Source organism: Botrytis byssoidea (assembly GCF_014898295.1).
Source record: "Botrytis byssoidea strain MUCL 94 chromosome Unknown BBYS_024, whole genome shotgun sequence".
In the NCBI taxonomy this organism is placed as follows: domain Eukaryota; kingdom Fungi; phylum Ascomycota; class Leotiomycetes; order Helotiales; family Sclerotiniaceae; genus Botrytis; species Botrytis byssoidea.
In genome coordinates this window covers 542,756-567,087 of record NW_024065865.1, presented here as the reverse complement: position 1 = coordinate 567,087, position 24,332 = coordinate 542,756, and the positions used below count along the sequence as shown (strand labels likewise).

The following is a 24,332-nucleotide window of genomic DNA, read 5'->3' as shown; positions in this document are numbered from 1 at the left end:
TTTCCCCATCCTCCTTGGTTATCCTAGTAGATTCAATTATCTTCTCATAACATGAGAAAGAGCAATGTGACGAGAGAGTGAAGTCAGGAATATCAATTTTATATTGCATGCACGTGATACTCATTTTGACCGTACTTGACTGGCTGTCGCTGGCACTGATGGGGTTAGTTCGTTTAGGTCCGCACCGCCTACACTAGGTATGGGTCGTCATCTTGAAGCTTAGATTCAAACGCCAACGGTCAATACCAGCTGTTAATTATCAGCACAAGTTATTTACGATCTCTAAAGCTGTCGCATAACTTTCTCATCACTTCTGGGTCTGCATTGCGCAGCTTTATTTCAATATGGCTTCTCACACTCCGGCCGTTGTCATGGACAAGTACGTTCGAGATCCCCACAAGGCATTCTATATCCCCGTGTCCCGAGTAAAGGGATGTTATCTATTCGTACAATTACTGATACTTTAACCATAGCGGTACCGGTTACTCCAAGCTTGGTTTGTTCTCTTCTTCCGAGAAGATAGGCACACAACTAATAATGCCTCAATTATAGGTTTCGCTGGAAATGATTCTCCCTCCTTCGTCTTCCCTACCGCTATAGCGACCAAAAATGCCGCAGGAGCTGGTGCAGGTTCTGGATCTGGACGTCCTGCAGTTGCCAACAAGCCTTCATATCTTACGGGCGGCGCTGGGCCAGGAGGTCATCTCTCAATGAAACGTGGAACTGAAGATTTGGACTTCTTTATCGGAGACGAGGCATTAGCAGCCGCAAGTGGCCCAGGTGCGCATAAATTATAGGATATATGGAATTGGAACTCGTTCTGATCATTGCAGGTTATGGCATAAACTATCCAATTCGTCACGGACAAATTGACAACTGGGTAAGGAGGTCAAAGGCTACGATCAAGGCGAGGTGGCTAACATGAAATCTGCAGGATCATATGGAAAGATTCTGGTCTAATTCGATATTCAAATATCTCCGCGTTGAGCCAGAAGATCATTACTTTCTGTTAACAGAACCTGTATGTACTCGTTTCTCAATTCCGTATAAACTCTCCACTTACCGATATTTCCCAGCCACTCAATCCACCCGAGAACCGTGAGAATACTGCCGAAATTATGTTCGAATCCTTTAATTGCGCTGGTCTATACATTGCCGTCCAAGCTGTACTCGCATTGGCTGCGTCGTGGACTTCATCCAAAGTTTCTGATCGATCCTTGACCGGAACCGTAATTGATTCTGGAGACGGTGTAACACACGTAATTCCTGTTGCCGAAGGATACGTCATTGGATCATCAATCAAATCAATTCCTATCGCTGGTCGAGACATTACATACTTCATTCAATCCTTACTTCGAGACAGAGGTGAACCGGACTCCTCATTGAAGACTGCCGGTGAAATCAAAGAAAAATATTGTTATGTCTGCCCAGATATTGTCAAGGAATTTGGTCGTTTCGACCGCGACCCTACGAGATTCGAGAAGCATACCGTTACCCAGCCCGGCGGGCGTCAAGTAACTGTTGATGTTGGTTACGAACGGTTCCTTGCTCCAGAAATCTTCTTCAACCCAGAAATTCACTCCTCCGATTTCTTGACTCCACTTCCAACAGTGGTCGACGGCGTCATTCAATCTTCGCCCATCGATGTTCGTCGTGGACTGTACAAGAATATTGTCTTGTCTGGAGGAAGTACATTATACAAAGATTTTGGTCGCAGGTTACAACGTGATATCAAACATTTGGTAGATGACAGAATTAGAGCCAGCGAAGCACGAAGTGGTGGCGCAAGAAGCGGAGGTTTGGAAGTTCAGGTTATTTCCCATAAGAGACAACGACATGGTCCATGGTTCGGTGGTAGTCTTTTGGGTCAGACCCCTGAGTTCAGATCTTATTGTCACACCAAAGCAGGTAAGTTATACTTTTTGCTCTCCTGTCGATCGAGTATCTTATACTAATATCAAACAGAGTATGATGAGATAGGCCCAAGCATTGTCCGAAGATTCGCTCTGTTGGGAGGACCAGGAGGATCATAAGGAGCTAGACAAGTGGTCGAAAAGATAGAGCCTATGAAGAATTGAAAATTATACATATATTGAAGAGCAAGCGGAGTTTTGGGAGAATGAATGAAGCGATCATTGCGAAGTAAAATGTCTCAAGTTACGTAGATTGAGATGTAGTCGATGAAAATTGATTAAATTGTTGCACAATTGACCATTGTTGAGTGATATTCTCTGATCTAACAAGTGAGGTGATGTCAACTCCATGTCGCTAATTCTTAGTCAAGATAGGTACATCAAGGCCATGAAGGGATCTATCACAGTGCACATCTCCCGGTGAGCCTAGGTGCCTTCAAGCTGTTCCTTCCACAGGACCCGATCTAAGTCTCTTTTCACGTGACCATTGTAATTGCGGGGTTGACAATCGTTTGAACTTCACGACGCGACATGAAGTCAAAACATGATTACTTCCCCAAACCACATCCCTTTACGAAAATATCAGCCCGCACATTTGTTAGATACCGCCAAATTGATTGCAACTCTTGCATACAAGGATCGCCTAAACAAAATTTACAATCGCAACCGAATTACAATTTAAAAGACGTCGCAACCATGGAGACAGACGCATCCAATATCCCGCTCCCCACCAATGAGGATCTTTCACCTACAGAGCAAGACTTGTTGGATGAGTATGAGCGCTTGGCAGAGAATATGAAGACTGTTTGTTTCCCCTCCTCTCCCCTCTTCGATCTTCGCTCTTCCTTCTTCATCCTCTCTCTTCATTTTTCCCATTCACCCTCCCCCCCTCTCAATCTTAATTCTATAATATGGTTCACAAAACTCACCAGCGTCCTGAACAGCTCGCGCACACTCTCGAAACTATGTCCAACAATCCCACGGCCTATATCCTCGATAATCTACGCCAGTTGGAGCGTAAAACAAGTCTGGTTTTCACGTTGTTGAAAGCGAGTGTTTATAGTATTGTGCTGCAGCAGCAGATCAGTGAGGAGAGGAATGATGATGGTGGAGGGGAGGGGAGTGAGGAGGGTGATTATGAATAAATCGGTAGGGATGATGGAGATTGTTTGCAGGGGATTGCTTTCTGTACGATTGCGTGATTGAGAGTCCGCACATTCACATTCATTCGATGAGGGAGTGAGAAGTATTTTTCTTGACCACTATAGAATTTCGACTAGGACACACCAACTTAAGCTCCGATACTTTCAAGGGATGCGTTGAGATGGCTCGATATATGGGAAGTGGGATGTATCATGATAAGGTAGAATAGGATATGACAGAGGGTAGGCGAGGATGATAGGAGTTTCAGATCAGCCTATGGCGGCAAGGTACACATCATTGATGGCAAGGCAGAGTCTATCATTACGAGATATCACGAATTACAGTTGTCAGATAGAAACTCGGGAGGGAGGAATTGCTTCATCTGTTGTTTAGGAGTTCTGGACTAAGATACCCACACATAACATGTGTAATGCAACTTGCATATCAAAATCTTTTCTTATCTAAGATCTTTTCCCCAATGCAATATCATGAATTCATGTCATGTTTGCTTTTCCATATGCTTTTGTGCTCATACCCAGCATTACGCCAGTCCATGCAAATGCACATTCATTTTCCGCATCCATCTTGTAGTACTCATACAACATGTAATATACATGTACATATTTCCTCTCTTTCGTTTCAATGCATCCGCCCATCAAATACCCCTTATACCTTTCCTCCATAGTATACCTTCCTTACATCTACAAGTTTCTTTCCTCTTCCCCTGGCAATCTCATCCGGTATACGCTGTTTCATTAATGCTTGGTAGGTGGCTTTGACGGTATTCATCTTGTTTCTCGAGCGTGGTACTTTGGCTGACAGATCATGAATTCCTACTGCCTTTGCCATATCAAAGATAAGTTTTTGACATCGGAGACCGAATCCTAGAAGTTAAGAATAAATGAGCTCCTTTTCTTGCCCCGCATTGCTAGGAAATCGATGCGTGAAGGGGGATATAGAATTTAGAACATACCTGGAGGTCTTGCCATAAGCTTAACTTCGACCGCACTAACCTTCCCTTCAACATCCCCATAAATAGTTCGTTCCTCATATCTTGGAACTGGTTGCATATTCTTAATAGCCGCAATCTTTGCATTATTGTTCGTATCTTCCGGTTCCTGGCCCTTTGCCTCGCCAATACCTAATCTGCCTCTTCCATTTCCTGCAATTGCCAAAACGTACATACTGTCGATTTTACCCAGACGAGTTTGATTGACAACTCGGTGACTGACCAGGATTTTGGTGTCGAGGTCGAAGATTTCGTTCATGGTAAGTCCAGTTTGGTGGCGCAGTTTCGTGTAAATTCCATCGGGATCCCTAGGATCAAGATTATCCTCATCTTCCTCATCCACCTCCCTCGCTATCTCCGCAGCCTGGCCCGGGTCCTTTGTAAAATCTCCAGGAACCTGAGGGGCAATTGCAAAAGTACTTGGATCGCCCATTTCCTTCTGTAGCGCCTTCAGCGAATCCAATCTATTCGGCCTGTGTTTCTTTTCCCACTCTGGATCCTCAGGATCTATATCCTCAGGATTCTCCTCCATAACTTTATCCATGTACGCCACGAATTCGTCTCCGATCTTATCCTGATCCAGGGTCCAATTTGGGTCAATTCGATAGTCCATGATCTTCTTATCGATTACCGGCTGTGTCATACTCAAATCATCCATATATTTCAACCTCCCCAGATCCGTCCGTATCACTCCATGACTTTTCAGATCATCTGCATCGACCGATTCCTCCGCAGCCTCAATAGCAGCGATTTGCTCTGGGGTATATCGTTTCCCTAACAAAGCTTTCTCTTTGTCGCTGTATCCAGGGTAAAGTTCCTTTGCGGGAGCAGCATCGAGCTCCGACTGTTTTATGCTAGCAAAACGGGCACGACGTCGTGCGGGGAGGGGAGTCGAGGCGTGGAAATTTTGTCGTCGGGTGAGTGGTCGGAGGGAGGGGGGAGGCACGTTGAAAAGACATCGCGCTGGGCGGGAGACACTCATTCTGAGGCGGTTTGGGTGTTGCAGGTTCACTGCACGTCTTTTCGAAGCCCAATTCCTGGATTTCGAGATCCAGCTTGAGATTCATTTGATGAGAAAATTAATCGCTCGGACACTTTTTCGAGGGTCACGTGCCTAGCCTTGCAGGGGTCTTGGGGAGAGGGTTTCGTTGACTTCATCCTGGAAAGTCTATACACAATCTTTATTAGCATGTCGTTCTGATTGATATTCAAAGTTGAATACTACACTGCTATCTGATTATACTGGTAGTCAGACCATAGGGAGTTTTGTTCTTCTTCAAACTGAAAATATTGTTCTATATAAAACCTCTAATACTCAGATGATCATCGGTGCATGTAGTTTCGTGCATGGGGCCATGAGTGATGTCAAGTGGTAGAAACGTATTCTATCAAGGCTTCTCTCAAGAAGTCGATTGTCTACATACCGTCTCTTATCCCGTTGAAATCAGAAAAGATTAACTACGTGGCACTTCAAGACACCCTCCAGTATACCTCATGAAGTTATCATCACATATATCTCAGTCGTCAACATCACCACCACAGTATGCCCACCTCCGATCACGTCCCAAAGAGCATTGCAGGTAGAAGTCATGTTCATCATTAAATTGCCAATTCATATACCAATCACTACTTTAAAGTTCAAACATAGCAAATCCAAATAAAGCCTCGAATCAAAGATTCTCTCCTACTCAGCCTAAAAAAAAAGACAAAAGCAAACGATGAACCAGCCGTGAGGCAAGAAGTATAAGAAAGGCCACGCCCATTCCTTTAACCGCATTCTTTCCCTCATGTTATTTTCCTTTTCCACTTCCAAGCTTATACTGGTATCTTATCCATTTCTTGCCTAGTATCAAGCTACTTTAGGTATTGTGCTTCATTCTACTCTCCTTCAAGCCCCATATCATGTCTTTGAACACTCCTCAATCTGTTCGCTGGACCCTCTCAATACCTTAATTTCAGATCAATGGAACAGGGCGGTACTGAGCGCTCTACTCCTGGCCGAAAAAGAGACTGAAAACAATTGCAAGTGCCAAAAGGATGGACCAGGGAGCAGCATATCACGCCAGCTCCAGACAACTGCAAGTAAAGGCAAGCGAAGAAATCATAAATTTGCAAAAGTAAATATATATTCAAGGATAGTGCAGAAGTAGATATACAATATTATGAACAAATTTCTCTTTCTCAACAAAAAAGCACCGCGAATATCCATCAAATCGGTAGAGCCTGTCGCATCTCCTATAAAGACTCATAATATCATCATAAGCCTGAGCCAATTTTTATCTTTCTGCTTCTTATGTAATCTTGTTTTTCTTGTTTGTAAATGACAGTCAGGAATGTTACGTGAATAATTTTCCAATCCAGCCCACCTTTTCGTTCATCGAATTAATGTTATGAGAATGTAGAATAGAGGCCGTTATGCGTTTGTTCGCGTTTGAAATCAGAAGGAATGAAAGGCATCGTTGAAGAAATAATAGAAAGGGTATCGAGATTCGAAGATGAAAAAGTTGAAGCAATTTCAACATCAAAGAGTATAAACGAAAGCAGAATAAAAACGCCACATGATGCGAAAGAAATAAAGATGATCAAATCATTCCACCTTCCATATTCCCTTGATACGCAGCTCGCACTTCCATAGGATGTCTCTCCATCTGCATACCACTCGAAGGAGTAGTTGTAACACTCCTACTAAGTGGAGGTGGTACAGACCAAGTTGGAGGAGGGACACTTTCATATGGACTCCCATTGTTCTCGGTTGGACTTTTTGTAACTCCCTTATCAACAATAGGGCTCGAATTATTCCTACCACGGCTAGCGCTTCTCAAACGTTCTGCGGCTCGCGAAAAGCGGTTCGATAGTGAGTTGTCCGTCTCGGAACGACCGCGGTTATGTGTGTATATGTGGGAGACAGATGATGTACGACGACGTTCGAGGGTGGGTGGAATTGGAGGTGGTTCCATTATGGAACCAGAGTTCATTGTTGATGAAGACAAGATGGTGGGAGTTTTGCTCTTGGGAATCATTGGAATTGGTTCGTCGTCCATTACTATTTCGATGACGCCGGAACCGGAAGAGACGCCAGAGATACCAGAGCCTGATGATACACCCGATACCATGGAGTTAGTGTTTGCATTTGGTCTATACAATGGAGCGGGAGGCGGTGGTGGGGGCAGAGCTAAATGTTGTAGTTGCGGAAGAAGAGGAGGAGCTGGTGGAGGTGGGGGTGGTGGAGGAATCAGATCATGGTTTGGATGGTGCATAGGCATTGCTTGGTTTGCCTCGATAGTTTCGTCGATTCCAGTCAACACATTTACAGGTCCACTTGCGTAAACCGGACTTCCACTTCTACTTCCGCTCTCACCATGGGGATCTCCGGAGACTTGTCTACGAGAAGATTGGGTGGGTGACATTCTTTCTCTAGTATCGGGTGTGCGTCTTGAAGAACTGGATGGAATTGCAGCTTGAAATGCGGGATGTAGTGGTAAACCTGCTGGGATCACATTTGGCTTGTAGAAATTTTCTTCTGGGATCGGAGCTGAGGCAGATCGAGGGGGCATACGGCGAGGTGGTTGAGATGCCTGATACACAGTTTTTGGGAGAGGCCCAAAGGTATCATGCGGGCTATCAGATGAATTGTTGAAAACTGCTGCGCTCAATGTTGCTGCTGCTTGTGATGGACCCGTATCATATCTGTTCGGAATTTGAGGAACTTGTGGAATACGATCTGCACCATTACCTTCAGGATCATACTTAGGATGACGCATAGCTCTTGGAGTTGCTGGTAAGCCAATCTGCACGGAAGACTCTGGAGCTGAACCAAAACCACTGTTTGGAGAAGTATTGTTTGGTGTAGTCTGTTGGCTTCTAGGGGCTTGAGGACTTGCTTTGGGAGGCGAATACGACGCTGCTGATCCCTGTTCGGGGAAATTGGTAGAGGGACGATAAGCTAGTGGTGATAGGCCACTTAATTCTCCTGGGTGAATGATTGGTGGCGCCAATGGTCTTTGAACTAAAGATTTACGTCTTTCTTCAAGCTCTCGTGCAGCTTGTTCTCGCTTTAATGCTCGCTCATCTTTGGGATCCATCTTTTGCTGCCCAGGGGCCGTTTTTACTGACTCTGATTGTGTTCGTAAGTGAGATTGAGACTCAGTACCATCTCGAGTTAAGTATGGCGATCTTTGACCTTCCAATGGTCTTCGACTTGTAGATCTCTCACGACGTCTTCCATTTGGTGAAGAGCCTCGAGCAGCACTTGTACCACGCTCTCTGATACGACTACTACTCCTCAATCTAAATGCAAGTTGATCTGCCTTTGCCGCCCTCAAATCCTCGAAATCAGCAACCTCATCTTCCTGGTAAAATTTCGCTTGGGGAGAGAATGGCAACGGAGAAGAAGGGGAGCGAACTGCTGATCCAGAACGTCCTGCGCTTCGTCCTCGGGCGTCTCGACCGCCTAGTCTAGTATCGGGACTGGCTGGTCGGCGACTGGCGTTGCGACTTGTTTGACGGCTAGATGTCTTGCGCGGCTCTGGAGATTGTTCTCGGACTCGGCTTGCTTGTCTTGATGACTTGAATCCGGTTCGACTGTCCGTTCTGAACTGCTTGTCCTGGATCATGACTTCACTATCTGAGATTGCAGCGCCAAGATCTCTCAGATCTTCAGGCGACATTGGAATAGGCGAGGTTGGCGAACGCTTTGCAGGTTTGATGTATTGGACGATATTCCTTCCTCTGTCTTCCGAAGTTTCTCGAGCCTTTGGCCTTCGGCTACTGCTGCGAGCTCTCCCGCTTCGATCTCGGCTAGCTTGCCGACTCCTTTGTTGTTTCTTATGATACGTGGCTGTTTCCAAGCTATTGATGTATTGGTCAATGCTTCTGCCGTGTAAGACTGGGCTTGTTGTTCTGAAACTTCTTTCGCTGTTTAAAGGGCTTCTAGCATTACTTGAGGCCGAAACGGAAGCGGCTGATGACAGAGCAGCAGAGTTCAAAGGGTCGCCAATTGAGCGGTTAGTCCGAGGATCGTGGCGGGATGACACAGTTGGTTCTGGAGATGACATGTAATCGCCTGTGATTATAGATTCCATCGGTGGCCACTGGATCTGTAGCCCATCTGGCTTACGATGACGTGATCCATTTCTCGTACGATCGTCTTGCTTCTTTAAAGTGAATGTATCTGGCGATGGTGATGGTAATGGATTGGCAATCTTCTTTTGGGTCATGGGTGTCGTAGGTCTATTCTTTGTGATTGGAGTATATGTCGCCGAGCTAAGTTGCAATGGTTCCGCCTCTGTGTCACGAGCATATTGGCCAACTCGCTCCCGATTTGAACCAGAATCGCCAGGCGTTGACGGATTCAATGGCTCCAACCTGACACGAGGTATGACATCGTTAGGTGTTTCGCCGATAGATGGAAGACGTCGACGTGAGAAGCCACCAGGTGTTGCCGTTCGCGCAGAAGCTGGGGTATGATATGCGCTGCGATTACCTGGTCTCAAGAAAGCAGTATGTGCTGTATCACCACCTGGAGAAATAGCAGATTCCTCGATCGGTGTTGGGCCAGGACCAATCGGTGTTTTGTCATTATCAATACCAAAGAACTTTGACTTCTGTTGTTTATCTCCGAACGCAGTGATCAGTTTCAATGCCGATGTCTTCGCAATACTGCGCTGTGGACCCCTATGGCTAGGAGGCGACAAAGGAGGGCTTAATAATTCGGGGATGCTTTGACTATGGATATTGGTGAAAGTTGCAGCTTGAGCAGATGGTGATGTCCAAGGCTCCGACGACTCAGATGCTGTACAGGAAAAGCATCGAATAGCCAATTGTTGTTGACCGTGCTGAACAGCCCACTCACCCCATTTTCGGATCAATGCGGCTTGCCGAGACCAATCCGATGGGAAAACATGACTCGTCAAAATTAATGCTTCCATAAAACGTTTGTGGGAGACGTATATTTCAATTGCATCATTTTGATCACCCATACCGATCATGATTGTAGCAGCAGTGTGGACATCTCCTTTTTCTAGAAGTCGTTGAACATAAGCTCTGGCGACCTTGGTTTGCGAAGCTTGTCCTCCAATTCCACTTAGGGCAAGAAGCATCCAGTCTGAAGAAGTCATCGATTCGGAGCTTGTAGCCATAATATCCAGCTCAAGATCGCCAATCCACTTAGCAAGAAGAACTCTATGGGTTGATCCCATTGGTGCTCTGTTCATCTCATCACGGATCAACCCCTCGACCTCTCCATCCCATCCAAATATTGTACTGAGCATTTGAATTCGAAGATCATCGTTCGTGAGATGGGCACTTTCTGAGACTTGTGGCTGACGGTAAGGAATATCACTTAACCTAGATTTGGTATACTTGAAGAGCTCTACGACATGGCTTCCTGACTCATCGGGACTACGGAGTACTTCTTGTCTTAGCCGAGATCCACGTTGTCGAGAACGATATGATCGTGCTGAGCTGGTATTACTGTGAGCATACGAGTCTCTACTTGATAGAATAGAAGGTTCTCGAGCAGTACCAGTGTGGATCGACGAGCCAAACGACATGGTTGTTGCTTCACTCATACCTCCACGTGATATAGCCGATAAGCCTGAAGAATGTTTTCCATGGTGCCGGGTATTATGTGGCCTTGAATCTGCGGATGACCTAGTGGAATTTGACGTGCGACTTCTCGATGATACAGGCGATAAAGTTTCGGAGCGGTCAGGCTCCATGGCCTCTACACGTAATTGCTGTTCTATTTCATCACCACGTCGAGCAATCCTAGCTAGCGGTGACATCCGATCGGAGTCACTTTCGGAGATATCGATATTAATTGGTACAGCTGAAACTTCGGCTGCAACCGCTTGAGCGGCCTGTTGTTTCTGCTCTTCAATAGAAACAGGGGGAGAAGGTGGCAACAAATTGGCTGGATGTTGAACGTTTGCCACCATTTGCGGTGGAGAATTAAGATCAAATTGCTGTGCCGTATTATTCGGTCCCAGCGTAAAGAGGGTTGCTCCAGGTCCATAAACAGCTAGACCTTTCACAATATCCAATGTCGGAACTTTCTCGAAAGTGACCTGTTTCGTTCGGACGTCCCATGACGATGTTTCCCTGTATCACACCTTGTGTAAGTGGTTGTTGCTAAGCGCGCGCCCATGGCCTTATGCAATGTGGGGGACAAATAAGGGGAGAGTACTAGGTTTACTTACCCTTCGGAAAACTGAATGATGCGACCATTTTTTGACCAGCCCAGCCAATTAGGACCGGTTTGAAAATTATCGGATCGTTTCAATACCCGGACTACTTTGGCTGTGTCATTGCTAGTGGGTGATTTTGCTATACTCCAAACCCGCAGATCGCCGTCATTCGTTTGAGATGCTAACATGTCCGACTTCTGGCGTGACGATGATGCATGCCACGATAGTGTGACGATTGGAGATGGCCCTCTTGAGGTTGTCAAGTTGTGGAGAATTATGAATCTTGGTTGCAATGCTGCAATCAATAGAGATCCATTCGAAAATCTGTGACTAAATCAGCGAAAATGCCCAAAAATGTGTCGCTGGAATTTTACATACCCAATAGCATATGTCCTACAATCTGCTGCTGGTGCCAAAGCTGTAATTGGAATTTGATCTAAAGTTCTTGAGGATATATGCTCCGATGTTGTCGGTTCAAAAAGAATGACATTTCCTTGAGCATTTCCTGTGTGAAATTCATCAGCGACAAAGCCCAGACCTTCATTACCCCGCCATACGCACCAAATGCAACATTCCCGTTGCGCATCCAAGCTGCCACTGTAAGATTTTCGTAACTCGCAAATCGGGCAATTTCGTCTCCCGTCATGCAATCCCATACAATCGCAGTTTGGCCAGCATCGTAACTCACTACTAATCTTCCAGCTCCTCTTTCACTAATGTTATCCACCGCTAACAATTGTATCTCTTCTGTGTGTCTCGAAAACCGTCTTTCAATCTTAAGGGTATCGTGATGAGCGCAAACAACCGAATTTCCTTGCACATATAAGAACATCGATGCTGTCGCAGCACATGGCTCAAAATCGCGAGGTACGTCGATTGGAGGCATACTGACTTCGGCCAATGTAGCTCCAGCACCTTTGGATGAGTGGCCGGATCTCATTGATATTGACCGGGTCCTTGCGACAGACATGATGGTAATAATTTCAATATCTGTGGATCGAGCATCGGAATAGTTAGTCGGGCCGCTGCATGAAGATATTTCTGTCCAAAGGTTGACTACATGAACGCATAGAGACTCGACAAATCTGGGAGTCCAATGCTTCTTCTACTTTTGATAATAGGGAATGTCACTTACAGATATATCAGCTGGAACTCAGGCCTCTTGCCGTTCTTCCTCGCTGTTGTGCTTTCTGCAGTACAGAGGGCTGATCACTATCCACGCCCGATTCTATATCGGTTGTCCCATGGGATATTCTGTATGGCCGGCGGTAAAGAATAGCAGTGGGTAGCTCTAGCTACCGAATCAATGGATGCGTTCTGCAGTGTCGCCGTGAACAACTGTGATGCGTGGTTGTGTTCCGGGGATTCGTTCTAATATTCTTTGTGCAATGGTCGAGAAGGAAAAAGTCAAGAGCGTTGAATGTACAACTGGATTGAGGAGAATATGTTCCAAAGTGAGTTGAAGTGAGTTGAAGTGGTACGAAAGCAGACTACAAGACATCAAAAGCACTAAAAAGATCCTCGTCTCATGCCTGGAGCCAACCGAATCGCAAGACGGCAGATATGGCGCGTGTATGGGTACCAGAGAAAGCAGCAAAATATCACTACACGCTATATGAAAAGATAAAAAGACTGGAGACAAATTGACCCTGGAAAATGAGCACAATAACCGTATATGGCTTTTTTGGTGGTTAATAGCTTTCGTTACTAAGTCCGAGAGCGTTGTAGGGTTTATAGGGCACGATGGGACAGAGCGGCTAATCAAAGATTCTTCGAGCTATCAGTGGATAATGCGGAGACCAAATTAGAAATTGGCACCTGCGAATTTGTTCGATACGCATGTCCAGCCGAACCATGGGACACAGAATGTGGTGTGGAAAGTGATGCGGTCGCGGTCCGGCTCATGTGTCTAGCACCAAGTAAGAAGTCGAGATAGACAAGCCACTATACCGTCTACATACCGCTTAAAGCAAATCCTAGTAAATAAGCTTCTAGCATGCTATTCAAGGGTTGACGCCCCTTCAATGGATGGATGGTGCTCGGGCTTGTATTTTCAATCCATTTATACCCTGTCAAATCGTTATGCATTCTGTCAGGGCTTTTGCGACCCTTTTTCGAGGCTGCTGACGTGCGTTACTTGATTTGCCTTTCTCAGAAACGTACTGATAGAGGGGAGCAAGATGTGATGATTGTGATGGTGACCACATACTGTATTCTTGGTCACAGCAAGTGGGTCAATGTATTTTTCATTCATTCAGATGTCAGAAGTTCAGATTAGAAAAAAGAATTAAGTTTGATATGAAGGACCCGGAATAGAGATAGTACGAGATTTGATGACTGGGAACAGTATACCTTCTTTTGAAGATAATTGGAAGTAATTGGTAACCTTACAATGGGGTAATCAAAAGAGAGGGGAAGATTCAACGTTAACATGCCTGGTCGATCATTAATTGGATACTCGGGTTGACATTTTGGTGCAATGTACCCTCACCTGACTCTTCGAGTTGCGTTGAAAATGGAATATCTCGGCATAGTAACAATACCTGGTACACGCCGGAAACATCTATTGGAAAGCAGTAAGACGAATCATGGATTAGTATATAGTGTATAGTACCTCTATTCCAAGAGAGGCTGTGAGAAAGGGACATGAAAGGCATTGTACTAGATAAGTACTAGGTAGTCACGTATCAAAGTTATTCTTAGGTGTACATGATTCTCGAATATGTACTGGGCGAGATGATATCTAAGGTGGATATTCTTAATTTCTGTGATATGTACCCAACATCGAATAGGTACCCTATGAAAGAAAGATCTTCCGAGATAGTTAGACACGGATTCATGTTGCTCATGTTGTGTTGTACAAGGTGATGAGATGAGGAATGGTTGAACTCATCTCTTGATTCGAGTGATTGCCCTGATGAGAAGTGATATTGGTGATTTTGGTGATATTAGATTCTGAAAGCTTCAAGGTTAATTGGTTAATTTGATGAAAATAGTTGAATCTGATGATTCTATTCGTTCAATTAGTTTCATTCTATAATTCCACCATTCCACTAATACCATTAGCATCGGATGGGCCCTTGTATCTGATCCTTGTGTTTTTGCTCCACGATGCTCCACGGTTTTCTCATCGCAAGGCACGTAAGCGCCATTACTGGTCAAAGCAGTACGGGATTATTCTTAGCGATATGTACGAGATGCAAGATGAATGCCATTCATCACCCAGAGTTGATCCTATCAGAGAAGGTAATCGCCATATCAATGGGCAACGATACATGGTTGGCACGGCGTTTTTTTTTGACCATCGAGTCGTTGAGACGATATGGATGGTTGAATGGCGGCTTTGTATAACTTTCGAATGACTACTCGTACCTTGGTATTGCACATGAAATGTGTAACTAATGACTAGAAAAAAGATTCAAAGAAGACGATTGGAAGAGAATTGAGAAGATGAGAGGATCAGATGAGTCCCACTAAATTCCACATATCTAAATATGAACAATTGATTGTTATCAACTCCGATATCCGTCAAGTCATATCTATCTACTCGAGGCGCCAACAAAGGTATTGTTCCCATGGCATGTTTCGTACGACAACGAAAGAACTTAAAGAAGAAATTTTATGGAAAAATCCAATAACAATTCCTTCTATTCATATACTCCTCGGCGACATGTCGTCTCTCGAAGGTTTCCGTTCCGACTTTACATTTGAGCCTATGTACGATTATATCCCAGGTAGCTCGGTAGGTAGTATCTGAGGTCTACTCATTCAAGCGATTCACACGGAATATCATCCAATTCTCGTTACTTGCAGTTTGCATCGTGTCAATCTTCTGAATTCGATCAGAGCTATACATACCGGCTCTCCAGGTACTTTTCATCCGTCCGTCCATCCTTACGTCCATCCATTCATCATCCTCATCTCTGATCAATCTATCTATGGTCAATCTCTGGTCCAAACTCAGTAGGAGCCGAAATAAAACCAACGGAATGATCATCGTCCGTGGCCAGATTTTGATTGCAATTGCGCGAACGAACATGGATTCAGCACCTTCCGAGTTTCCCATTCCCCTGCTTTGAAGAATCCTTCCTGTATTTGGGGGAAAAGTAAAGGATTTGGAGAAAACCTAACTCGGGTAAGAGGGTAGCTCGGGTAGGTAGTACGTGAGAATTGTAAAAGATCTCTCCTAAATCCGTGCAAACCTAGCGATGTTGTTGCTTGCTTGCTGCTGGTTAATCTAGAGGAAGGAAAATCTGAGCATATCCGAATCCGATGAAAGATCCACCCCGTCCCTATCCCATCCCATCCCATCCCATATCACACACAAATGAAATGAAATGAAATGAGTATCCAAGGGAAAAGGTGATGGCTTGAAAGTATAACAGCTTGCATCCTTCCGTCTGGATGAAAGTCTTTTATCATGTCGTATTCATTCCACGAATAATGGTTGCATGAGGAGTGACGGGATTGTGCTTGATTTCGTATATGATTTGCTATATCCATATTAAGACATTTGTGATGTGAAAACTTTTCCTCCGAATATTTATAGGTTCTTTTACATTTCAAAGAGTCTAACTAACCTAGCTATCGGAGAAGTATGCGATATCATTTTCTACCTCTTAGAATGCTACTGAGACATTTCACGCGGGTGCCCAAGTGTGATTGAAGAACCATCTCTACATGTTCCCCTCATTTTCCATGAAATGCCCTCCTATCATTATCGCTACTCTTGTGCCTTCCTCTTCCTCACTACTCTCGCCAAGTCGATCTCGAGAATTCCTGTTATCAAATTATCGTCAATGAGGACCACAAAAATCAATCTTTCAATGTAATGTATACATCCTATCCTACCTCACCCACTGCGTAATGTAAGTCTTACAAGAGCTCAACATGCTCTGTATAACATAGATGTCCTTCGCCGCAGAACAAGGCACAGTACATTTTTCCTGTACTACACTGCGGCTACTGTACTGTTATGTATGTATGTATGTACGATAGGACCACATATCTGACCTACATTTGCTGCGGAGAGAGGATTTTCCGTATTGCATGCACCGTGTCATATCTAATTCTAGCCCCCACTGGTCGAAGGACAGGCCGAAACGGTACGAAACGATATATACCGCCTCTCTGATATGATGATATATTTGTACAGTACGAAACATATAGGAATAGCAATTAGGAATCTTAACCATGTCATATCTCTATGCTGAGGAGCGTACACGCATAATTTGTAAGCCTAGAGTTTCAATTAGTAGTTACCTAGATAGTTACTCGAAAGCGACTTCGGATTAACTTCAAAGTACCGGTCAACAGGTCTGATCAAATCAAGCCTTCGCCCTGCCCAGCATTCAACTGCATACTCAAACCAAGGCACTGCTTCCTACTGGTAAGTATTTGGTGATAGAATCACAGAAGTGATGGATATATGTATTTGAACCAGACCACGTCGAATTCCGATTCATCCATTGATAGATGGGGACAGTCTGATACTTGGCATCGTTTGTGTTATCCCAGCTTGTCAAGATTCAATATCATTGCTTAGTCTACGGGGAAAGATACCGGCGGGGGTGGAGAAGGTCTAGTTCCTTAACGACTCCCGGGCTTTTTTCCTGAGCTGCTCCGTCATTTTCCTTATGGTGACACCCAATTTAGTACCTCAGCTAAGCTTGAATACAATCAGTCCTACTCACCAATTCTTGCCAGCAATAGATTACACAAGATTTCGTATCAGAATCCTCAAGAATCAAAGTTTACAATAGAACAGCACGTACACAACGAACTGTACAATCGAGGCAAGTACATCGTGGCACATTATCTTCAACGCTTCGGATGGGATCCGACTAATCCTCGCCCCTTCGATATAGAAAACAGCGCGCAAGAATTAACTAACACTGCCACCAACTCGTGTATTGCCAAATCCTTATATCTCTAACTTATCGTGCGGCACGGCAAGTAAGAACAAGACTCATTTCTTCATCTCGGTATTCATCCCTTCATCCCTTCATCCTTTATTTCATTTAAGCTGACAGCCCGCCCCCCAAGATCTTTGAATTCAAGACCTTCAGCAACGTTGCAGCCACACCTTGTTTTCCTCGTTCCTAATAATTCACCACACCCTCTTCTTTTCTTCCCCTATCTCGTTCAATTCCAAATTCATCGCGCACTGCATTTCATCCAGGCTAAATTTACCAATTCGTCGGTTCGGTCCATTAAGTATGTTTTATCCAGTGAATGAAGCTACTTGAAGTAAAGGATGCAGTAGTGCAAGCGTTGTTCTCCACACACACAAGTAATCGTACCTGGATGATAGTTCTCCACACCACCCTCGGAAATGGATTGGTACTAAGTCTCTCCTATTCGCATGATTTCTAGTTCCGGAAATCCATCTTTCATTCCTTTGGTGTGTTGAGATATGAAGATGTGATTCAATACTATGCGTTTAAACATGGCAAAATTCCAACGAAATTATAAATCTGAAGTAGAAGATTATGTCTCGATCCTCTTCTGGTTCTCATTCGCTCCTCCATCTTATTTTCATCTCCCGTAACACAAGTCCGGCATCTGTCTTCCAGCCATTACAACATAGGATGATCCTGAGTAGATCATGCGTGGTTTTATGTCTTGCCGTTGCGAAAGTAAGGGGTGCGTGCTTGTTTGTATCATAGAATGCGACGGTGAGACATCAAAGTCTAAACACTATTCCTCTAGTATACGAGTGTTCGAGAAGAGATCTCGGTGTCAAGATTTCGCTCAATCAGTAAGTCTGCTTGTAATTCCAGATTCACATTAGTACTATCTCGAGACTTGAGGGGATCAAATTGGATTATAACCACCTAGAATCAAGAGAAAACTGTTACCTCGATACTAATACATGAGTATTTAAGATATGTAAGAGAATGGCGCAAGAAAACTACGTAGCTAGATATTAAGCAATTAAAATACAGTATGAAATGGCCATGTTACATGGCATTTCCTAATAGTGAAATACCTACTTCGTGGCTTTCAGCCTGAGAAGATTACTCAAGACTCCAACTATGAATGCATTCAACAGCAAGACAGCATGTAGATCACACATAACTTGCGTGTCGAACAGAATACTTTCCTGTATCTAGAGAGTTCCACCAAATGTTCTATCAGCATCCACCACTTCAGAACTATGGCATCACATTTCTTTACCCGCAAACACAAATCGATATATATACCTAGAATCAAATGATAATAATTAACTTGATATCGAAGATCTGAAAGCCTGCTCAATGTATCAAACTAGAGCGAAGCGAAAAAGCCTCCACGGTAGTGACCTAGCGGAGCGTCACTTCAATTTTGAAAAGTTGATTTCTTGCTTCGATATGTAGGACTGCAAGCAAGATTTGCAACTTCTATCCTCTTGTGATGGTTGTGAGAGATTGGATGTGAGGAGCGGTTGCTAGCTAAATAGGGGGGCGGATCAACAGCTGTGTTTTGATGTATACAATACCTGTTCAGCTTCGAAGGAATGTCAGCTATTTGGTCTAGGATACGCGTTGGTATTACTATCTCTTGATATCTCCTGCTACTATTAGTAGAACAGTGGAGTGACACGATGAATCTTGATCTAAACACTCTAGGTACACAACTTCTCACAATAATCTTCACGTGAAAGACTTTCGCAACACCAAGCTACCATCAACCCAACAGCATATATGTATGACAAGTAATAATACCACATGTAATTCACGAATTCGAAGCACAAGATAGAAAATTTGAGTCTAAGTTTTGAAAGTGAATTGAATTCATTCCAATCAAGAGATCATAGTGATCTACAATTAAACTAACATCCCCAATACACTAACAACTTAAGCGAATGCTTAACGACTTCCCCCTCCTTTCGTATCCTTCGACTTCCCCTGGGGTATATTCATCATCAATCATCAATCATCAGTAAACAAAAGAAATCCATCTCATCCATGCGATCCATATCATTCCAAGAAATGTACACACGTGCCGTCCCAAAATCAGAATCCATCCAAGCCAGTCCTGCCGACAATCCCATGCCATGTCTGTTTCATAAGCAAATCCAATACATGCTTGAGGTGTCTGATTTCACCATCATCGCTATGCGCCCTATCCCTGATTCCATCATCGATCTTCCCGGTGAAGAGATGCCCTGTCCTATCCTATGCTGTCCTATCCATGCATATTTGCCATATCCTAAGCGAAACCCATCAGGGTATCGTATCCCAATCCATTATATTTCCATCCTATCTCCATTGCATCCGAATCCCGACAGTCGTTTGAGTTGATGAGATAGGCAGTGTGCAAGTTGTAGCTCGGTGGCGATGTCATGGAGTTGCCTCTATCATTCCTTCTATAATCTGTTCGTTTCGAAAGTCGCCTGTTGAAACTGTTGATATCTATCTAGTGTATCTATCTATTGGGTATAAAGTATTCTGATCTATTCATACTGGTTAGTTACTGTATTCCAAACTCTTGACATCAAGGGTTGATAAATGGGGAACTTACCAAAAAAAAGATCCTATCCTAAGAACATATTCAAACAAGTCTTTCATTCACCAACCTCGGAGATGGGTGTCATGTGTTTGCTTGAGTGTGCACCAGAGCTGTGTCTTGACTTTCTGGAAGAAGATCCATGCTTCTTCTTGCTCTTCTCAGCTGCCTTTTCTCTCTTCTTTGCCTTCTCAGCAGCGTGTTGTGCGATCAACTCTCTCATGAGTGCTGCATTGTCGACGACTACGTATTGAGGTTCGCACATCGATCCGGATGGAGAACGAACATTGGGTGTGGCGAGTGGTGAACAATCTTCTTCTTCAAAGACGGAAGTGTAGAGACCACATGAGAGCTCTTCGTCGGAGAATGCAGAGGAGGTGTACGAGTAGTTTTGGGTTTGGGCATCGATGGAATCGCTGGTGTTCATGGAGGAGCGTCGAGGCCAGGATGGGAAGGCACATGAAGGAGACTGTGGACGCGAGCTGGAGGAGGAGGGGATTTCCATCGCGGAGGAGGTGCTGTAGCTTGTTGAGGGTGGAGATGGTGTGTATGAGAAATACATTTTGAGTTATTTGTATTTGTATTGATGTATTCGTGTAGTTTATGTGTTTGAATAACTTTTATCGTTTCAGAGTTAAGTCTGAAGCATCAAAAAAATCCGGGGTCGATTCGAGATATAAATATGAATCACTCTAAATATTCCACACGGAAATATTCCTTAGATATTCTCAGACCGAGTCAGTTCGGAGCCTAAACACCTGAAAGCCCGTTCGTAATTTGCACCAAAGGAATCTCGGTATCGAGTTACACTGTTGGTGTACAATGACTCGTTTTGGAAGTGTAACGATAAGTCTAGCGTCAGCCCTGCAAAGTATCGTATCGATATGCGATAATGAATGTCAAAGTCGTGGAAAATTCGCCAGCTCGGTAGTTTACTCAGCCCCAGTATTTATAAGAAGGGATGATGGATCGAACGGGCAAACTCCGCTTATATATAAATATAGTCCGGAGTATCTCGGGGTCTGGAGAAATAGGCTTGAGGGATGGTAAACGTGGTAGCAGATAGTAATCGAGGGATGATGAGTGAGCTTCGGATGTAACGATATGAGATTTGATGAGGTCAGAATGAGTAAGTAGTTGTTATTGTTGGTAGTGAAGGTGTTGAAGATTGTATTCTGAAAATAGTTGGTCTGAGGGAGGCGGATATCAGCAAGTAATATAACTTTTTGAATCTGGATTCGAGAATGATGATGATGATGGATGAAACGAGAATTCCGTTGTTATATTAATATCAAATTTTGTTTGTTCGTTTTTTATTTTTGTTGTGTATGCAGGATTTAGCCCAGGTAGGTTTGCTTTATTCCTTTTCCGTTGTGCTGTGGTGCATGCGTTGGGATATGTCGAAAATAATAATTGTTATATGTAGGTACCAATGTACAGCGTATCGTTACTATATAAAATGATATGTAGTCAAACACGAAAAAATAAAATATGTACGTCCTTTGGAATGAATCATATATGATAGACCCCTCCCGGAAGCAGGCCTGAGTCGCGAACGAACAATTTACTTGCATTTGGGGAGCGGTGGGCTGCCATGTTTTCATTCCAATCCTTGTTTACTTTTTTACAACACTTACGCATAATTTTTGCAACATGGAGAAAAATTGAAAGAAACCTAGTTCCCCACGCGCGGTGTAGGGGCAAAATGGATCTGTGGCTTTTAGTAATTCCGGAAGGCAGAAACACGTTGCAACAAGCAAGGAGATTACCAGTTTAGTTCGCCAGTGTCATGTATTCTTCCCGTCTGAAAATAAGAGTTTTCAAGGCGGTGACTGAGAAGTGATGGGTGGACGGGGCACGACTGGGCTGGACTACTGATTCTGACAATTTTATGGACATGGACATGGACATGGACCGACGGGGACGGGGAGATATGCAATGGGGAATTAGATTTAGCCTTAGCAGTACAGTATCTCCATAATTTTGCCGGTTTCGTTGGCGCGCACACATATTCGGTTCGCCTTACCAGGTGAATAAGATTACCTTGATAATTATGGCTACTGAACACAGATCACGAACTAGAAACTCGATGGAAGGAAGCATGTGCGCGGGGCATACGAAGGAAGAAACTTCAAGAAAGGGCCTTTTGGTGGGCACTACGGGGCATTTCATGGGCATTCTCTTTACCATGTATATGCCAAAGAAAAAAAGCAAGGGAACATGCCAAAATGGATGCGGACTAGAACTTTGGCCATGAGTTTGGGCAACGAGAAGCCCAAACTAAAATCACGGAGTAATAATTGAAAGTTTGAAACATTTTAAATTTTTCCTTATTCATGTTACGAACTAAACTACAAGAGTACTTTATTCTTATGGTACGGTAGTACTCAACGGGGCCTTTATGTTGAGGGCACAGATATATCCACCAACCATTCTCGCTTCTCAGAAGTACCCCTTCATCACGAATATTTCCATCACGTATCGTCTAGACAAGAATATGTAACCCAATCGGTGATAATTAACTGGGTCTCACTTTAGAATTTTTAATTGACCTGACCGCCAAATCCTCCTACCGGAACAAAAGTGAATAATTTGCCTAGATCGTTCATCTCCATTCGGTCAACAGTTCAGAGGTAACACGGTGAAGCATTTCAGCGTAGCTACCCCACGCCAAAGAGTACAAGACCTATCGGAAGTGCTCTATTCGTCTTGCTCGCGTCAAGCAACGTCTTTCACCGCTCTGTTTTTTCATTGATCTACCTTGCATAAAACTGTGATTACCGTTCACAAATTCCTATTTCGTATCATTACTGCAACCTTATTTCTCGAATCTGCGGTTTCGCTCCGCCAGCCTTCCGCTTTAGTATTCGAGTAATGATAGTGTTGATAGTGTTGATAGTGTTGATAGTGTTGATAGTGTTGATAGTGTTGATAGTGTTGATAGTGTTGATAGTGTTGATAGATGACTATTTTCGTTGATCGTGGATTTTCAGGGTCTTAGAGTTCGATATTTGACGTGACAGTTCAAAGCCGGAGAATCATATTCCAGCTGAGTTGGGCTAAGATCCGTCAAGAACTGACAAGACTCAAAATACAACTCAAAGCATGGATGTCGTCAACGCTTTCAGCATGAAATCTCAACTTAAGCCGGAAACAAGGTAAATGAAGCCGGTAAGATTCGCATTCATTGTATTTCCTGCACTTTCCCATTTTCATATATCATCCGGGTTCCCGTCTCAACTCCTCAATATCCTCGTTTCGTCTCTTTCATCATACATATGCCAGATACCGTAGGGTGTTCGGTGCCTCGCCTCCGCAAATTGAACGGTCCGGCCGGTTACGGGTGTGTGCTTTGACGAGTGCGAACGAGCGTCTTTTGTTTTTGTTTTTTTTTTCCTTTTTACTATGTTTTGAATATGACTCGTATTTTCGCAAATATACCCTACTTTGGTAGCATCAAATATCTTTAATACACAGATCTTGATTTCAAGTTTTGCCTCGTCGGAAGCTTTTCGGGGAATTGTCAAGTTTGAAGGATTAGATTTTTTCTCATTCCGCGGTGCATTCCCTGATTTTGGTCTAAGTTTTAAGGGTCCATACGCACATTAGCCACAAAACGGTCGGATCGAGAAATAGCATGAATCTATGTACAATAGGCTTGGTTTGATATGCGTAGAGGTCTGCTGGCTGAATCAAAAGAAAACAACACATGCCTTTGAATATGTCGTTTCAGATTCGTTCAAGGAGTGTTCCCCCATATCTACCCCGTATATCGCGGGGCCAGAACAGATCAACTACACGAAAGCAGATCTTGTGATAATCTTTGACCTCGAGACTCGAGTCTATTTGTTTCATTCTTCTACTCTCGAGTCCTGAGCAAGCCCGAGTTCAAGTCACATCACCAATGGAAACACATGTGTACTAATGTATGTATGTTATGTAAGTAGATCTTACCTAGGTTTACCCGATGATGTGAATGTGATCTGCCGCGCCAATGACGGAAGGGAAGGATAGGAAGGATAACGAGGATAACAACGATAAGAGGTCAAGGAGATGGATAAGAAATACGGATAAGAAACGGATAAGGATTTATCAGCTCGAGTCAGCTCAGCATAACCCACATTTCTCCGCTTCATCCATTCTATCCACTTCTTCTAGAACGAAATTCCAACTTTTGGAAGTAAGACATTTCGTAAAGAATCCCCACGAACAAGAAACCCGCGATAAAACTCAGGTCTACCATATCGAATCCTTCTTCCAAGCTTGGAATGTAGAATGAAGTCAAAAAAACTCAAAACCTTGTATTACAATACCGAAATGCTGCCGAAGACGAATACCTCCTGCTCCTTTACGACGAGTTGGCGAGTTGGCGAGTTGGCGAGCTGGAAGATAGAAATAGGAGGGCGTACAACACATTAAAGTTCTGCCTAGTAAACTAATAATAATCATTTTTCAATTTCATCAATCAGCAAATCGCATACACGGCTTTTACGAGAATTGCCCCCAGTAGGATTCATACTGTGCGAAGTCATCAGCGCCCAAGAACCAAATGCAACGTTGTTAGCTTGATGCTGAGTCGATGTCGGGTTA

The 24,332-nt window shown here is 43.9% G+C and overlaps 5 protein-coding genes across 5 annotated transcripts; 2 read left to right on the top strand and 3 right to left on the bottom strand.

Moving 5' to 3' along the window:
* Positions 1–344: 344 nt before the first annotated feature.
* On the top strand, positions 345–2,033 carry EAE97_009930 (uncharacterized protein; the record flags this gene model as incomplete). Its single annotated transcript, XM_038880445.1, has 7 exons — positions 345–379; positions 474–496; positions 553–780; positions 834–880; positions 935–1,021; positions 1,077–1,908; positions 1,966–2,033. 7 exons carry the CDS (start codon positions 345–347, stop codon positions 2,031–2,033), a joined length of 1,320 nt encoding a protein of 439 aa, XP_038728812.1.
* Positions 2,034–2,609: 576 nt separating this feature from the next.
* EAE97_009929 (uncharacterized protein) lies at positions 2,610–3,058 on the top strand (the record flags this gene model as incomplete). Its single annotated transcript, XM_038880444.1, has 2 exons — positions 2,610–2,717; positions 2,858–3,058. The coding sequence occupies 2 exons, from the start codon at positions 2,610–2,612 to the stop codon at positions 3,056–3,058; spliced, it is 309 nt and encodes a 102-aa protein (XP_038728811.1).
* Positions 3,059–3,722: 664 nt separating this feature from the next.
* EAE97_009928 (uncharacterized protein) lies at positions 3,723–5,047 on the bottom strand (the record flags this gene model as incomplete). The annotated part of the gene is made up of 2 exons (XM_038880443.1): positions 3,723–3,940; positions 4,030–5,047. The coding sequence occupies 2 exons, from the start codon at positions 5,045–5,047 to the stop codon at positions 3,723–3,725; spliced, it is 1,236 nt and encodes a 411-aa protein (XP_038728810.1).
* Positions 5,048–5,469: 422 nt separating this feature from the next.
* On the bottom strand, positions 5,470–13,053 carry EAE97_009927 (uncharacterized protein). The gene is made up of 5 exons (XM_038880442.1): positions 12,388–13,053; positions 11,814–12,242; positions 11,631–11,757; positions 11,265–11,576; positions 5,470–11,166 (listed from the first exon to the last, which is right to left on the bottom strand). The coding sequence occupies exons 2-5, from the start codon at positions 12,220–12,222 to the stop codon at positions 6,648–6,650; spliced, it is 5,367 nt and encodes a 1,788-aa protein (XP_038728809.1). The 5' UTR covers positions 12,223–12,242; positions 12,388–13,053; the 3' UTR covers positions 5,470–6,647.
* A 6,747-nt stretch (positions 13,054–19,800) lies between these two features.
* Positions 19,801–20,304, bottom strand: EAE97_009926 (uncharacterized protein; the record flags this gene model as incomplete). The annotated part of the gene is made up of 1 exon (XM_038880441.1): positions 19,801–20,304. One exon carries the CDS (start codon positions 20,302–20,304, stop codon positions 19,801–19,803), a length of 504 nt encoding a protein of 167 aa, XP_038728808.1.
* Between the last annotated feature and the right edge of the window lie 4,028 nt (positions 20,305–24,332).

Coding starts and splice junctions, on each gene's coding strand:
- EAE97_009927 (XM_038880442.1), bottom strand. CDS start 12,222: ATGTCTGTCGCAAGGACCCGGTCAATATCAATGAGATCCGGCCACTCA. Junction 11,758..11,813: donor CAACGGGAATGTTGCATTTG/GTGCGTATGGCG, acceptor AATTTCACACAG/GAAATGCTCAAGGAAATGTC. Junction 11,167..11,264: donor ATCATTCAGTTTTCCGAAGG/GTAAGTAAACCT, acceptor GGTGTGATACAG/GGAAACATCGTCATGGGACG.